Raw genomic sequence first — 17,044 nt, forward strand, 5'->3', positions numbered from 1 at the left:
TTTTACAATGGAATCGATGTGAGTGTCCCATTTCAGGTCCTGAGAGATGATGGATCCCAGGAACTTGAATGTCTCCACTGCAGCCACAGTGCTGTCTATGATGGTGAGTGGGGAGAGGGCAGGAGGGTTTCTTCTGAACACCATGATCATCTCCACTGTTTTGAGCGTATTGAGCTCCAGGTTGTTAAGACTGCACCAGACAGCCAGCTGCTCAATCTCCCATCTGTAAGCAGACTCGTCACCGTCCTGAATGAGACCAATAAGTGTGGTGTCATCTGTGAACTTCAGGAGCTTGACAGAGGGCTCTTTAGAGGTGCAGTCATTGGTGTACAGGGAAAAGAGCAGTGGGGAGAGAACACATCCTTTCTCCGGTTTAAATGTGCAGCTACAATACACGTAGGCGATTTAGAATTTTAATTTTATTTCTATATAAAATGTTTGCATATTGCTAAAACTAATCATGATATTGATATCTTTGTAGGACTATTGACTCAATAGCAAGGGAAAGAATGTCTGGCAAATATCAAACCTAAAACAAACTGTACAACTATAGAAAAGTGATTATACTTCTAACATCATTTGCTTGCCTAAATAGTTTGCATAGTCATTAAATAAACAACTATGTTAAATGTCAGCCCCTAAAATGCAAACATACAAGGCATTACAATGCAAGCACTGCTAATTTAATGCATTATTTATTCAGTTAGTGCAATTCAACATGCTTTATTGTTTCAAAGATATTTGTCATTATTTTTCTTCCATTAAAAAAAAAAAAAAGATTCATAAGACATTTACCAAACACTCAAAGAAGAAAAACAGAAAGTCAGTGCAGTTTATGGTGGTAATCATTTAGAGTGTTTTGCTTTTTTGTTTAATCAGAGGGTCAAGTCTTCATGGTTGGACCACTGGTCACCTTAGATAAAACCCCTCGACTTGAAACAAAAAGTTCTTCTGTGGACATCGATCTCATTGGGATCGCCAAGAATAACAATGAAAGTATGTCAACTATCTCTGTGTGGAAAAACAAAAACAAAAAAACAAATCATGAAAAGAAAAAAAATCATACCATTATCACTAAACCACATTTACTTACTTTTTATGTTTTTACATAGTATTGCATGTACTGTAGTTTCTGTCTCTGGCTCACAGGAGCTGCTGTGGCTTTCATGAGCTACAACACGATGGAGAATCTACTGAAGCCAGACTTCTTCAACACATCAAAAGACACGATTAAAACCATGATGTCTACTGTGATCTCAGCTACTCTTCCCAAAACTACCAACACTACACTCACCAAACCAGTCAACTTCACCTTCAGACACATCAGAGTGAGACTGAAACATGCTTTTGTCCAACCTGAGCACTGATGAACATCTAAAAACATCTAATATTCAATGTTCTGATATTTTCTTTAAGTTTGTTCTTCTTGCAGGAGTTTGATTCCAGCGGTTCTCTGTCCTGTGTGTACTGGAATATCAGCGAGTGGATTGTAGATGGTTGTTCTGTTTTAAAGACCAACAGCAGCTACACTGTGTGTTCCTGTGTTCATTTGTCAACATTCGCTCTGATTCAAATCAGCAGCCGCCCACCAAAGGTACGAAAGAGAACAAGTCAAACCTCCTCAAAAGATTGAAGCACTGAAAGCACTAGCATAATTCAAATTCAATCTACAGTAGATGATCAACAACACTAAGAATAGCACATATTTGGAACACATGTTTTCTACTGACAGATGGATCTGGTGATTTTGGTGTCTGTGACCGTGGTGCTGGCGTTCTTCAGTTTGGCCCTGTTGACCTTTGCCCTTTGTCGGTGGAGTCCTGTGCGTGATTGGATACATGGTTGCATTGTGCATGGTCCTGAAGGCTACAACAGGGAAGAGTGAGTTATTTATTTATTTTGTTTGTTTGTTTGTTTAGAATGAAATAAAACAGCTCAGGGCTTCCCAGTCAACACGTGAGATCACGCGATGATCACAGTGACGTCACACCATTCTCATACGGTGATCCTCACAGTGTGAGTAATATATGAGCTCATTGTGAATTCAAAACGTTGAGCAGGTTAAGAGGAGGCAGCTCAAATATCAGTCGCTGGGGGACATTCTACTTCCTGTTTCTCAACACTATCACAGAGATATCACAGTGCTCTCACATGATGAGCTCATGAGTGCACGCCCAGCTAACAGATTTCTGTTATAAGAACCTTCTCCAAACATACAACTGACTTCGATGAAATCAACTGAAATAAACAAATCACCAGCTACACTCATTATTAACCAGACTGACTTAATTTCTGTCAGACATCTTCAAAAGTGCTTATTGGGAATTAACAGAGATTTAGATGATGATGTTTTATTGTTTTGTTTGATGTTACCATCATAGTGATTAGTGTTTGCTTTAGTTGGGCTCTTGACCCTTGACTTTATAACATTATATTTTTTTAGGCTGCTGTAATTGTGTTTGTAAAGCACATTTGTTATGGCAAGGAAACCCAAAAGAGACTGCAACCAGGTGGTTTGTTATTGATGATAACAACAACACAGTCATCACCTAGATTCAATATGCAGTCTTGGTCTTGGGAAGTCGTGGCCTAATGGTTAAAGAGTCGGACTTGTACTCGTAATCCAAAGGTTGCGAGTTTGAGTCTCGGGCCGGAAGAGATTGTAGGTGGGGGAGTGGATGTACAGCGCTCTCTCCAGCCTCAATACTACGAATGAGGTGCCCTTGAGCAAGGCACCGAACCCCAACTGCTTCCAGGCACCGCAGCATAAATGGCTGCCCACTGCTCCGGGGGTGTGTACTGTACACTTTGGATGGGTTAATTGCAGAGCACAAATTCCGAGCATGGGTCACCATACTTGGCCGTATGACACTTCACTTTCATAATCATTTATGAAGAACTACAACAGCATAAGACACAAACATTATTAACTACTCTGTCATTTAAACACAAAGAGAAACATCAAGAATCAGTGTATGAATCTCAAAAATGGTGACAATCAAAAGCTTCATGCTGCAATGCATGCTGGGTACCTAGTATCTGTGTAGTGAGTGCACTTTGACCTCACATTAGTATGAGCACACAGTGAGGGCGCTGTGAGGTTACACTTTTAGCTCACTGTTACCTCACATTGTGACCTCATCACGAGTATCCTGTGAGCTCATGGTGACATCACTGTGAGATCAAATTGTTGACTGGGTTAACATTTCTGGTACCTGTTAACAATACAATGTTACATACAAGATAAAAAAGTTAACACCTGAAATGCTATTTCAACACTGGCTCGGCTTGTGGTCTTGGTTGCTCCTGGATTCTGGGTTTCTTCACTAATGGCAGTAACGTGCTGGAGATCCTCTTCCTGATCTTGAACTCTCATCTTTCCTGATTTATTGTGTCCCCAAAAATGAGATCAGACATTTATTTAATTTACCATCATATTCCATTTGAAATCCAGTCATGATATACTATTACAGTTGTTTTAACTGAGGTCCTGTTCTTATTTTGGTATCTGTGACTTTAAGAGAGGAATGTCGGAGGCAGTTTGTTTAATTTCCTTCCTGTGAAGGAAGTGAGACAAATCTATTCAAACTCCAACTGTCAAAAATCCAAATCCAAAATCAGACACACAGCAGCTTTGATCTGCTGTCTGTTGTCTGTCTGCATAACATTAATACTTTCAAACTTCAAACTTTTAAAACTACTTCAAACTTTTAGAAATGGATTTCTTAAGCCAACATCAGAATGTATGATCAATCAATCAATCATGTATGTATGTATGTATTTAAAAAAAAAAAAAAAACTGTCCAGAGACAATATATGGAAGAGAAGTAAAGCTTCAGTATTTACTTCAGAAATTCAGCTCTAGTCTCATTAAACAACTTTTCTTACCCATTTATTATAATGAAACTCCATTGTGGTTCATGAGTTTTAGAGGTTAAATTGATCTGAAGTCACTCAGCTCCTCTCGTCTCATTCCTGTCCAGGTTACGCTGCAGTACACGGAGTGCTTCAGATGTCTTTGCTGTGGACTCAAAACCAACATCAAAAGTGTCCCAAAAAACACAGACAACCACAACATCATTTTAACCCTAGAAGGCATGAACCAAAAAATAAAAAATAAAAATGCATAAAGGGGGTGAAAATGACCCACTTTGGAAATAATGATTTACCTTAAAAATAATTGAAGAAATAACAATTATATAGTAATACATATGTCTTATTATTGAAATATATTAAAATTTCTGTATCATCAATTATTTTAATTATCAAACATATTTTTGTCCAATTTTATATTGGCAAACAATTAAATTTATTCATTTTAAAATACAGTTGCACTTTTCCTATACAAACTCTAAACTAATTTAGATCTAGTGTAAAGTATATTCCCGACTGACCCTTCACTCCCACATTTCTCACAGACCATGTGAAAATGATCTGCAGGCAGAGACAGAACATTTCACATCAGATTTGCACCTTTCTAAGCATATCTTTTGGGCAGAGTTTGAACCTCTCCCTTTGTTTGGGCCTTCAGCTGTCCTTTGCTGTGGCCTTTATCTACTCATGCATCTGAAATCACATACAATCTGAGCAGGTTCTACATTTGAGAGCTTCATGACTGTTAAAAAAAGTATACATGTGTACAGTATGAGTACCGTATGTACTACATCTGTTGCCATTTTAGCATTATCATGTGAGCTGCGGAGTATCATTTGCCTGCCATTCACTACTCCTCACATGGTCTGTGGACAGTAAATTGTCCTTTAGATGTGAACTTCAGAAGTAGTAGGTCATCCAGGCACTTTTTTGCTAATTCTTAGCTCAGAGCAACAAACTCACCAAAGATTTTTAAGTAATCCATGAAGTTTCAAGGAAATAATATAGCCGACAAAACTGTATCCAAAAATACTGTCGAAATTCCATAGGTAATGAATACAGGTCAATTTGACCCCCTTTATGCACTCTTGAGGTACCGAGACTTTTTTCTTTTTCTATTTTGTGAACAAGAAATATAAAAATAACATTGATGAGTCAAGTTTAAAAAAAAAAAAAAAAATCATGGAATATTAAATATATGTTTTCATCGATAAAACATTTAAACAAATCACAGTGTGCCAGGTCGATTTGACCCCCTTAATGCATTCAAGGGTTCAGGAAATATAAAGCACCATTATTATTATTATTATTATAAGACCAATTCACACCGACAGACGCTGCAATGTGGACAATCACCATATTATTGTACCTCAATTCTCAGACTTTCCATGACCCGACCAACACCAACAGATCCCAACAGAGGTATCACTAATCAGACAAAATTAATGAACATTTCTCTTGCTGTCTGTTGGTTCAGAGTGAATTGGCCTATAGTATAAACTACAATTATATATAACTGTAACTACGCTCTTAACACTAACATGTAAACCTCATAATCTATTTTTAATTTTGTTTATTCATATATATATATATATATATATATATATATATATATATATATATATATATAAGGGAAAAAACGAAGGATTTTATGGTGGTGGGTGAAAAGCTTATTTTTCAGATTCCTCAGAATAATCAAACGTAAATGATTTCAAGTAAATGTTGGCAAATGGAAGATCTAAAACTATATCATGTGTGCATGGTAAAGGGAAATTAATTAACATTGTACAGCACAGTTGTTTAGTGGTAAAGTTATGATTTTGTAAATCTTGCACCATTACGTTTTTGTTTATTGAGCTCAGAAAGCTAACTGTTTCTTCTGCAAGGACTCATTTTACAATACATTACTTTATTCATATGCCTCTTACAACATATACATAAATAAATATATATATATATATATATATATATATATATATATATATATATATATATATATATTTTTTTTTTTTTTAGGTGGAAAGGCCACAGGTTTTATGGGTATTGTGATATACATTTAAAACTTAAATTAAATTAATCTCAATTAAAGTGAAAATGTATTTTCATGTGGCTTGAGGTTTTTCTTATATTTTTTTTTTCTTATTTTCTTATTCACATTTTAACATGAATAGAGTTCCCTGTATTATTTTAATGTATTTGTGTTCAAATATCTTAATAAACAAAATAATAAACAATACTAACTGCATTTATAAACTTTTTTTTTTCTTTTTCATGTTCCACAAAAGAAAAAAGGCTCCATAATAGACTGACCCTGATTTCAGAGGAATACCAGTTTGAGATATGAAATACTAAATCATCTTCCACAGAAATTTCTGTATTTAAACTGTAACACAAATAACCCTTAGAACTGCATGTTCACATTTCCTGTTATATTTACAACATGAGTCAATAAACCCAGTTTGAGGGACGGATGGCACTCGAAATGTCCATTTTCGTGAGGAAATGCTGCATCACTCCATTTACTCATTTGATCTTGAGGAAAAAATATTTAATATTGAGATGAAATGTTTGTCATGTCAGCAAACACCCACATGCACACACACACACACACACACACAGGGCCGCTGCCAAATGGATGCCCTAAGCAGGATTGTATTGTTGTGCCTCCTCCCTCAAATATTATGGAAATAAAAAAAATAAAAAAACAACAACAACCTTTTACACCTACTATAGTGGTCAAAATAGAAATTTAATAAAATCTAAAAGTAAATAAATAAATACATTTTAATTAAATTGTATTATTTACAAATTACATTTGTAGCTCTAGACAATTACCTATGGCTATGATTTTATTAATACAGTTGTCTGATTGATTTTATAGTCTCAAGCATTCAGAAATCACACAAAAGAAAATTAAGCAGTTTTTTAATTAAAACCATGGTTAATTTTTGTAAGGCTTGTGATGTCCACATGTTTTTTTGTTGAAGAAATTATAGAGGCTGTGTCATCTATAGCAAAAAGGTGGCCAACAATTCAAGATTAAGTGTATATTTGAATTAAATGTTTGGTCAATTGCCTGTTAAACAAGGATTTGATCGTCCTGGAAGTGTTACAGCAGCAATTACCAGGCTTTGGCTCCCTTTGCAGGTATTTGCAATAACATGTAATGTACATAAATTGTTTATTTTGCATTAGCCTACATTATGTATTTTAATCATTGTGAATAATTAAGTGTTATTCTATGAAACCATATAATTATTAATTAGCCAATCATTATTGCCTTGTTTTTATATAATGCATTGTAAGTCATTTTAAAGGCTGTTGTTGGCTTAGGTCTGTTTTTTTTGTTTTTTTCTCAACTGCTTACACACAAAATCTTTAGTTGTCACACAATTTCTGAAACCTGACACTCCAACACCAAAACCACACACCAAATCTGCAAAAAACCATACACTATGCACTTTATGCAAAGAAAATCTGATATGAAGTTGCTTAGCTCAGTTCAGCTCTAAATCCACCCCGTAGCCGATTCTAAAGATTTGAATTAGATGCTATAACTAACCCTAACCCACACCCTAATCTTAACCAGTGAAACTGGCTTCAGGGCGGGATTTACGCTAAAGTGATTTGGGAAAAAAAAAAATAATAATAATCACATTTAATTTCTGTAGTATTTGCGTACTTGAATACTACTGTTAGAACTACAGAAAAACGTAAAGCACTGTTAATTTAATTTGTACCTTTGATCTATTGCAGGGTTTCTCATCTCTGGCCCGCGAAATCCATTTTCCTGCAGAGTTTTGCTCCAACTTTGATGAAGTTCTCCTGTCTGTAACTTTCTAGTGATCTTAAAAAAAAACCTTGATTCGCTTGTTCAGGTGTGTTTGATTAGGGTTGGAGCCAAACCCTGCAGGAAAATGGATCTCACGGCCAGAGTTAAGAATCCCTGTTCTATTGTATTCATTTGTGCTATTTGTTCTTAAAGGTGCAGTAGGAGATCTCGGAAAATGCTAACTTTAGCCTGATAGCACTGAAAGTGAACGTCCCACCCTCCCTGCAATCGCCGTCCAAAGGCACGCCCCCTGAACGCACATACGCTCAAAGAGCAGAATACCAGAGACAACATAAATCAGGCTACATCAATGGTTTCCAATTACAGTCTTCGCGCCCGCCCCGCTCTGCACATTTAATGTATATGTTATCACGTCTGACGGTTGTTCTGTTCGACCATAAGTCATAAGTGCCCTGCGAAGCGGACATCACCAGATATTCCGCCATGATTCCAGTTCGAAGCGAGCGTTTATGTTCCATACAAAGGGCATTAAAGTGTGCCAGACCTGAATTTAAATTGTATGTATTTACAGAGGAAAACTTTACAGCACAGTTATTAAAAGTACTACAATACCAGGAAGGAAGATCGGGTTGTTGATGTTTGCCTGCCATTCTGGCTCTGTCTACACAGTGTGTGTGAATGTGCTGATGACGTATCATGTCTGCGCGAACAGGGTGCACAGAGGTACGCAAATACATACGTTGACAGGCAGGTAGGAAAGACAATTAAAACGCTCGGACTGAGCGTTTTGATTGGACGAACATTTCTTGGTCCTACACCTTCCACGGAATATATAAATACATATAAATACATTTAGACCACTTAACTTAATGATTGCTATCAGGATGTGAAGAGACTTTCAACTTGAATAACAAAAAATGTTTCTGAAGACAATCACCAATGGCACCTTTAATGTATTACTGAGTGTTTACTTCCTAGTTAGAATCAATTAAATTCAGAGTTTGCACTCAAGCTTCCTTGCACTGTGTGTGTAAGCTGTTGCACAACAAGATTAGCCCATAGCACCATCTAGAGTTGTCTTCCTAACGATATAAATATGAATCAACCTAATTATATAAATTGTAAAACAGAAATGAACTAAAATACTTAGTCTAAAATATGCCCCTTCCTACTGTTTACCCATTTCCTTCCTCATTTTCAGAAACAAAATTCAGGTCCTGATGTATGGAATTCCTCCTCTTTCCCATTATGTGTTTAAATTTATCTGCCATAACTTTAGCACTAGATCCTCCCGTCAGAGCTGCTCCTCCTGCCATTAAAGCTACAGGCAGAGCCACTCCTCCAGTAGCAGCAACTAGTGCTGCACCTCCAGCTACTGCTGCTCCTACTCCTGCCACAGATGCTCCCACCAAAGCTGCATCTTCAACCTTTTTCATCATGATCTTTTTCTGAGCTTTCTCATACATCTCATTTGTGTAATGCTGTCCACCATTCTTCATCACCATTCCATCTATCTTCTTTAACAGTTCAGTAACCTGTGCTGGATCTTCATTAGTGTTATTAAAAATGTGATACCTGCCTCCGCACTGACTAACCAGCTCTCTAATCTGCTTGGATTTGGTCAGATGCTTGTCTATAGATGTTGTTAACTGATCTGCTCTAGTGAACAGAATGATAGTGTAACGTTCAGCGTCTTTTCCAAAGTTCTCCTGAATCCATTTAACTGCGTTTTTCTCTTCATCTGTGAATCTCACGTCCAGTCTGATGACCAGCAGAAACACATGAGGACCAGGAACTGACTTGCAGACACACTTTAATATTTCCTCCTTAAGTTTCCATTTATCAATTGTTGATGTATCAAACAGTCCTGGAGTGTCGATCACTGAGATTTTTCGACAATTCACTACCTTCTGACGTTTCTTGCATTTCTTAGTCACAGATTCAGGAGAGAATTCTTCATCAAACAGCTTTTCTCTCAGGATGGTGTTCCCCGTCGCGCTCTTTCCAGCTCCAGTTTTTCCCACCAACACGATCCTGAGATCTGGCATGATTGAAAAAATATAAAAGGACAGATGTAAACATGTACTAAATAAAGATTTACTGTATGATATAGACTCTATAGACCAGTGATGGGCAAACTTGGCCCTTCCAGGCCACTTTGCAGAGATTTGACCCTGATAAAACTCACCTGCCTGTAGCCTTCTATAGTCTTGAAGACAACGATTAGCTGGTTCAGGTGTGTTTTATTAGGGTTGGAGCTAAACTCTGAAGGAAACTGGCCTGGAAGGGCTGAGTTTGCCCACCCCTACTCTAGACTGTCTGTAGATAATGTGCTAATTTTATGCAAATTGGATCCATTCATATCTAGAACACTATCTGGAATATATCGAACACTGTTAATGGAATTAACTGGAGATATTTTACCAGAGTAAATCATGCAGAGCACAAAAATAAGATTGTCACTTAATGTTCGCTATTGTTCATCATATTTTACAAATAACTTAAGAATAATGTATCAGCATTAGCATGGTATAATTTTATTTACAATTTTTTTTTTTTTTTTTTAATTATGTAGTGCCACTGTCAGTGAATTCACCTCTGACCTTTGGTTTTTGTGTTTAGAGTTTTGTGTAAAGTTCTCACCGTCGTCTGATTGTAGAATTTGGTATGTTGCCTTGCTGCTCACTCCCCAGAGTTTTTCTGGTGTCTTCACTGCATTTTTGCTTCCCATTCTTTTATTAGAGAATTCCTCGAATCTGTCTAATGAGCTGTAATCATGCAGGTTTTCATATAGGTGAGTTGTTTTCATTGTTTGTCTGACATAAGAAACAAAACTCTCTTTTTTTCTTATCACAGTATGTGTTGATCTCCTTTCCGTTGTTCTTTCCATTTCAAAAGACTTTTTTATTTTTGCTCGTTCTTGTCTTTCCTCTTTCTCTTGCTTTGTTTCGCTGTATGTACTTTCTTTTTTCTTTTCTCTTATGCTTTCGTTTTCTTGTTCAGTCACTGTGTGTGTTGTTCTGTCTTCCATAACATTGTGGGTTGTAAAAGTCTGTTTACTTTTGTATGTGTTTTCTTCCTCTTGATTTTTCTTTATTCTTATGCTTTTTGTTCGATACGTTGAGTAAATCTCATTATTGTAATGCTGGTGATTATTCTGTTTGACAGTTTCATCAGTCTTCTGCAGAAGCTCTGTGATGTGAGTTTGAGTAATCTCACTTTTACTGTTGATTGCATGATAATTATCTCTGCAGCGACTGACCAGCTCTTGAAATTTTGTGTCAAGTATAAAGAGCATCCATTCCTTCATTGACATTTTTTCTCTTCCAGTGATCAGAACCATTGTGAACTTAAAAACTTGAGCTCCAAAGATCTCCTGAATCTTTTCAATAATGTTCCTCTGCTCCTCTCTGAAGGTCCCCAGGTTGATGATGAGCAGGAACACGTGAGGACCAGGATGAGCGAGAGAAAGACTCTTCATCATCTGCTCTTGCAGCTCTTCATCAGTAAGTTGAATGTTGAAGAACCCTGGAGTGTCGATAATGGAGATGTTTCTGTCTTCTACTCTTCCTCTCTGTATCTCACTCTTTCTGGTTCTGCTCTCTTTAAATGCCCCTCGACCCAGTATTGCATTTCCTATTGCACTCTTTCCAGCTCCACAGACTCCCAGCAGCACAATCCTCAGATCACGCGAATCACCTGTCAAACAGTTCATGTCATTAGCTGTAGCTCTCGATGATTTATAAATGGATTTATAAATGCTTCTCTGGTTCGAACTGTTTCATCCCCGCTATATAAATGCCACTGCGTACCATGCACAGTTTCATGGTATTATTTGGCATGTTGTTTTTACACCAAAGCATTGGTTGAGTAAACATATGGGCAACTGGTTCACGAGGGCACCGCACAAATTATTTATTTATTTATATATTTTTCCCCAGTAAAACAAGCAATGCGCTCACAAACATCGTTCTAGCCAAGGTAAAGTAAAATGTATCAAAGTTATAAAAACTGGCAACTGATTTTTTTCTTCTTCTACTTGATCTAACCTTTAATAAAGAGTTTTAAATATTTAAATGTTACCATATAAAATAAAATTATGTGGAATTCATTGTTACTTGTTTGCTTTTCAAGAAAAAAAAAAAAATAATAATAATAATTGTAATGTGTGCCTATGTAGCAGCACCTGAAAGTAAAACTTGCACATGAAAAAAATAGAGTTGTCATAAAACAGGTTAAGGTTATGAATAGGTTTATGCTTTCATCAAAAAGTAAGAAAGAAAGTACGTAAGTTAGTTTTAAAAAAAGAGAAGAAAATACTGTACTGATGAAATAGTTGATTCTGCAACCTGTTCATACATTTTTTTTCATCAATAAAAGATCTCAACAAATACAGTAGTGGTGCTGTATAGAAACTGCAGTTATAAGAATTTGTCAAAATATGGAACACATTAATAAAAATACACACATATATATATATATATATATATATATATATATATATATATATTAAAGACTGGGTTTTTTGACACTTTCTAGTTCTGATGTGATGAGTTATGATATTAAAAATATATATATATTATCGTGATAATAGAGAAAAGAAAGCTAGCGAATCGAGCTATAATGCTTCAGTGTGAACTTTGCTGTATTTTGGCACAATCTTCAGAACTTCATTTTTGAATGTAACATCACTAATTTCCCTTTGTGTGACTGTCTATATCGTCTACAGGACAGACAGCGCTGATCCACCAGCTAACCTCGGACCAACTAGCATAAGTTAGCAAGCTATCAGTTAACTTTGAACTTAGATGTAATGACAGCCAATAAATCAATTCTTAGATCAGGGAAGTCAGTCTGTTTTCCTGAAACAGCAAATGAAGGCCTTTACTTGAAAATCACAAAAAAATTTAAAAAAATAAATAAATAAAAAAGAGTTGGATTAAGGTTTGAATTAAAATCTGTCAGAATCCAAACATAAACTTTTTTTTTTTTTTTTTTTAATCTTTAAGAGAAGTCTCTAGAATATTTGATGTGACAGCACTGGGACATTGGCAGTGATTCTCTTAAAACTAATGTATAATAAGATGTAGTAAAACAAATTTAATTTATAAATGTAGGATGCCAATGCCAAGAACAAATAGTATATAACAGCATATAAATTAGTTCTTAATATTGTATTAAACCAGCTCTATGAGTAATAGATTAGGTTAATTAACACTAACCTTCATGCTCTGATTCCATTGTGTCTCTTGAAGTTTGTTTTTGTCATCCAGAGTCTCTCTGTTGTAATCTGACTGAATGATCTGAAGAAGAGAAACTAGAAAGCGTCTAAACTGAACCTTGACCACTCATCACAGTCTAACGCCGCCCATTAACCGTGAATTAGACACAATGAAGAAAAATGTGTTTTGCTGTAGCACTCTGAGTAATGCCAGTCTCTCAGAGTTGGGCTTGGTTAATCTTTGAATGGAGTAGCCTACTTCCTAGAACAGTATATGCTACAGCGGACAGTATAAGCTCCAATATGGAGATGCTTGACTATTTAACAAAACCTCACCATTTTACATTCCATGGAGTAAAGAAAGTCAAACACTGTAAAACAAAAATAAATAAATAAATAAAAATAAATGTCTTTGTACAAATAGCTTTACTTGCAACAGCATTTCTTGCAATATGGTAACTCGAATCAGGCCTCTAGATAATGATTATATCACTATCAATAATCAATCAAAAGCACGTAATCACAAATTTTTCTGGCTTTTCATGCTATAACAAATGCGCTTTACAAACACAGTTACAGCAGCCAGAAAAAAGCTAAGACTAAAATTTGATGGTTAAGAGCCCAAGTAAAGCAAACCCTGACCGCCACAATGGTGAGGTCAAACTAAATGTTTTCAATAAAACAACTAAACTTCTATTAATTCTCAAATAATTTTTATAGACATATGACAGAAATAAAGTCAAATTGTAATGTGTGAAGCTGGTAATGCTGTTTGTGGAGTTGTTTAATCAGATCTTGAGAGATTTAATGATGTCTTGTATTTCAGTTGAGTTCATCTAAGGCTGTGGCTGAAGTCAGTTGTAGTTCTTGTTTCTCTTTCATTCAGTGATTCTGCTTGTTAACAGCAGGTGTTATCTATAAGGAGAGTAAATATTTAACTGAACTGTATTATTTTGCACAAGAGAGATCTAATTTAGTTTTGTGGATCACCATTGTGGTGGAGAGTAGAGCCTGTGCTTCAGTCAATGATGAGCCACAAACACTGATGTTCTGTTGCTTTATTTAAAGACAGTAACTGTAGAGTTGTTGATACAGTGATGATCTCTTTGTTAAGTGCTTTACCACATGCATGTGTGCTATAGCTGATGATAAACTGCAACGATTTGAGTTAAAGTCATGTTTTTAGTAACTTTACTATTACAAATTAAGTGTTTGCAGTTTTATATTAAGAAATGTTCCTTCTTAGTAGAATGAAATGAAATAAGTTTACCAAATGTTTACACACCATCATAACAATTTTACAGCATGCAAGAGTTTGCTGTATTTTTACAGTACAATTGTAATTATTGATTTACAGTACTCTTGTAAATTTACAGTCTTACTGGCAACCAAAATTGCCAGTAAGTTACTGTAAATTTTACAGCAATTTTTACAGTGTAGTTTTATATGTTGCTTATGTTTGAAAAAGGTGTCATAATTTTTCCTATAGTTTAAAATAGAACGAGACACGCTTGCTATCTAGAGATGTTGTAATATTTCCTTCTGAACTTTTGACATTACTTTTGTACAGACTCTGACATAAAGGTCATGTTTCCTGCCTGGGATGGAGGAGGCAGTTACAAGCGGTGCAAGAACTATATAAATGCTTGTTAGACTATATGTCAGGGCCGACACTTCGTGGTGAAGACTATTCGCTATTATTTTGTTGTTATTTGCTTATGAGTTATTTGTTTTTAATAAAACGAAACCAATGCTTTGGTGATTCGTTAACCTTTTTAAACAAGTCTCTGAGTGATTAATTAATAATAATAACTCGTTATCTGAACCTGAATATATTCTAAACGAGCTCCAAGAGGTACGAATTTGACTGAGCCAGGACGGTCACCGGCGGGGAAGCATCCTGAATCATTAACAGCATCCATCCAGATAAGAGGTAAATATGCATTCGCTATTTATGAGATACTTATGGATGATGAAGATGTGAATTATGGATTTTTGGATCTTTTAACCGGTATAAAAGCACAACAGTTTGTAAAGTGGTTTGTTTTAATAAATAATTAATAAAAGTTTTAATAAAGAATTAATAAAAATTAATAAATTAATTATTGTTCTTTTAATTTAGATGGCACTCCTAGTCCACCATAGGGAAAAAAAGGTGTTCTGTCTCTGTTTATCAATATTAAAAATAGAAAAGATAAAATACTTCCATTTTATGAATTAAAACATGACATTGCCTAATATATAATATAATATAATAAGTAAGGAATAATCAACGACGGGCCGTTGAATTATTAGAAAAATAATGCACACCCGAGGTGGTGATGTGGCCACAACGCGAAGCGGAGTGAGTAGGATTACTTTCTTCCGAATCTCATCCAACGCCTACCTTGCTAATTCCAAAACTTAATTTTAGACCTAGTAACGGAGGATTGAGCCGTTGAAATGCAGCTAATAAATAAGTTATTAGAGAGAGCAAGAGCATGTGAATTACCTCTCTGAGTCACTTGCTGCTTCCCAATGTGCTACAGGTTTAAAATCCAGGGGTTAGAAAGTAAAAGTCCTGCCATATATTTATTCCAGTCATGAATTCAGCAGCTGATTTGTCTAATTAGTTCTACCTCCTGGAGATGTGGGACCAAGTCGTTCCTTTCAAGTCACAAGCAAGTCTCAAGTCAAATCCCAAGTCCTCAAAGAGTTAAAGTTAATGAGATAATTAAGTGACTAATTAAATGATGATTGTGCATCAACATTTGATCCTCTGTAATTCTCAATAACAGTAGGTGTTCATCACTAATGCACAATCATCATGTATAAGACTTGAGACTTGCTTGTGACTTGAAAGGACTGACTTGGTTCCTCTTCTGGTGAAATCAGCTGCTGAGTTCATGGGTGGAATAAACACATGGCAGGACTTTTACTTTCTGACCCCTGGACTTTACACCTCTGTCTGTAATATATCTGCTTGTTTTACACTCTTTGGCCACCAGGTGGTATTGTGAGCAAATGAAGCCTCCAGAAATTAACCCTTTTTGTGAACAACTTGGCTGAAATCTTCAAAGCTTCATGAAGCTTCATCTCACCATCACTACCATCCGGGGACTTTTGGCATACTCTTTTCAACATACTATGCTTTGGGACACACTTATTCTAATCTCACATACATTTAAGATGGAAAGTATGAACACTGGGACGCAGGGTGCGTGTCTCTCAGAAATGTTCAACAGCAGCATTCCTACTAATAGTGAAACTTTAAGTTCATTTTCTTCAAAGAACAGCGCCGTTGTTACCTCGCTTGTGAGAAATGCCATGTAGCTTTTAAGTTGCTAAAATATTTTACTGATAAAACCGTCAGAGTAGCGCTAACGACTTTAGTGCGTGTATCCGTATGTTTCCAAACTATGTGTGTGTGTGTCTGTAAGGGAGAGAGCGGGAGATATAGAGTATGTGCTTTCAGTAATAAAATGTAAATTTGTGGCAAAACATGGAAATGATCTGTTGTTTTTATCCTATTGCTTACTATATTTATTTGTTTGGCCAGTGTCGTTGTGGGTTTTGGTTATTTTTCTGTTGTAGACCTTTGAAATAACTCAAATAATTTGTCGAAGTGATATGGTCATGTAATGCGGTCAAGAGCTGCCTGGAACTACGTTCGCTGTGCATTTCTCTGAAAATAACTGCACACCTTAGATTGTTCATCAGCCAATCAGATTCAAGCATTCAGTGGCCCCGTAATATAATATAATATAATATAATATAATATAATGTAATGTAATGTAATGTAATGTAATGTAATGTAATGTAATATAATGTAATGTAATGTAATGTAATGTAATATAATATAATATAATATGTACACAGTCACCAAATAGATACACAGATACAGATATTGGCTGGGTTATTCAGATGTTTCTGAACTTTTCCTTACATCGTCATTTCAATGGAGATCTCATATGAACCTCTTTAAAAGCACATGTGTTGTCCTGAAACATCTGGGACATATTTTCATGGCTATATATACTGTTTGTTCATTCTTTTGACCCTTAAAAGATCAACAGTGCAGCTGCCAATTTACCAAAGGTTGAATTTACACAACCGGTTTTTGCAGGTCGTTTATAGGAAATCTGAATTGGACTGCCATGAACTCTTCAAAGATTTAT

General features: G+C 35.8%; 2 protein-coding genes across 2 annotated transcripts in view; one reads left to right on the top strand and one right to left on the bottom strand.

Annotated features, from left to right (window-relative positions):
* LOC131550609 (uncharacterized) overlaps positions 1–5,825 on the top strand; it is a 33,783-nt gene extending 27,958 nt beyond the window's left edge. The window contains exons 7-11 of the mRNA XM_058792821.1: positions 880–996; positions 1,150–1,328; positions 1,433–1,594; positions 1,733–1,881; positions 3,984–5,825. Of these exons, the coding sequence (XP_058648804.1) occupies positions 880–996; positions 1,150–1,328; positions 1,433–1,594; positions 1,733–1,881; positions 3,984–4,086 (710 nt within the window). The 3' untranslated portion in view covers positions 4,087–5,825. The remainder of the gene's footprint in view (positions 1–879; positions 997–1,149; positions 1,329–1,432; positions 1,595–1,732; positions 1,882–3,983) is intronic.
* A 2,858-nt stretch (positions 5,826–8,683) lies between these two features.
* On the bottom strand, positions 8,684–13,527 carry LOC131545177 (uncharacterized). Its single transcript, XM_058783742.1, has 3 exons — positions 12,889–13,527; positions 10,310–11,365; positions 8,684–9,707 (listed from the first exon to the last, which is right to left on the bottom strand). The coding sequence occupies exons 1-3, from the start codon at positions 12,905–12,907 to the stop codon at positions 8,842–8,844; spliced, it is 1,941 nt and encodes a 646-aa protein (XP_058639725.1). The 5' UTR covers positions 12,908–13,527; the 3' UTR covers positions 8,684–8,841.
* Positions 13,528–17,044: the final 3,517 nt, after the last annotated feature.

Source organism: Onychostoma macrolepis, chromosome 01, assembly GCF_012432095.1.
Source record: "Onychostoma macrolepis isolate SWU-2019 chromosome 01, ASM1243209v1, whole genome shotgun sequence".
In the NCBI taxonomy this organism is placed as follows: Eukaryota; Metazoa; Chordata; class Actinopteri; order Cypriniformes; family Cyprinidae; genus Onychostoma; species Onychostoma macrolepis.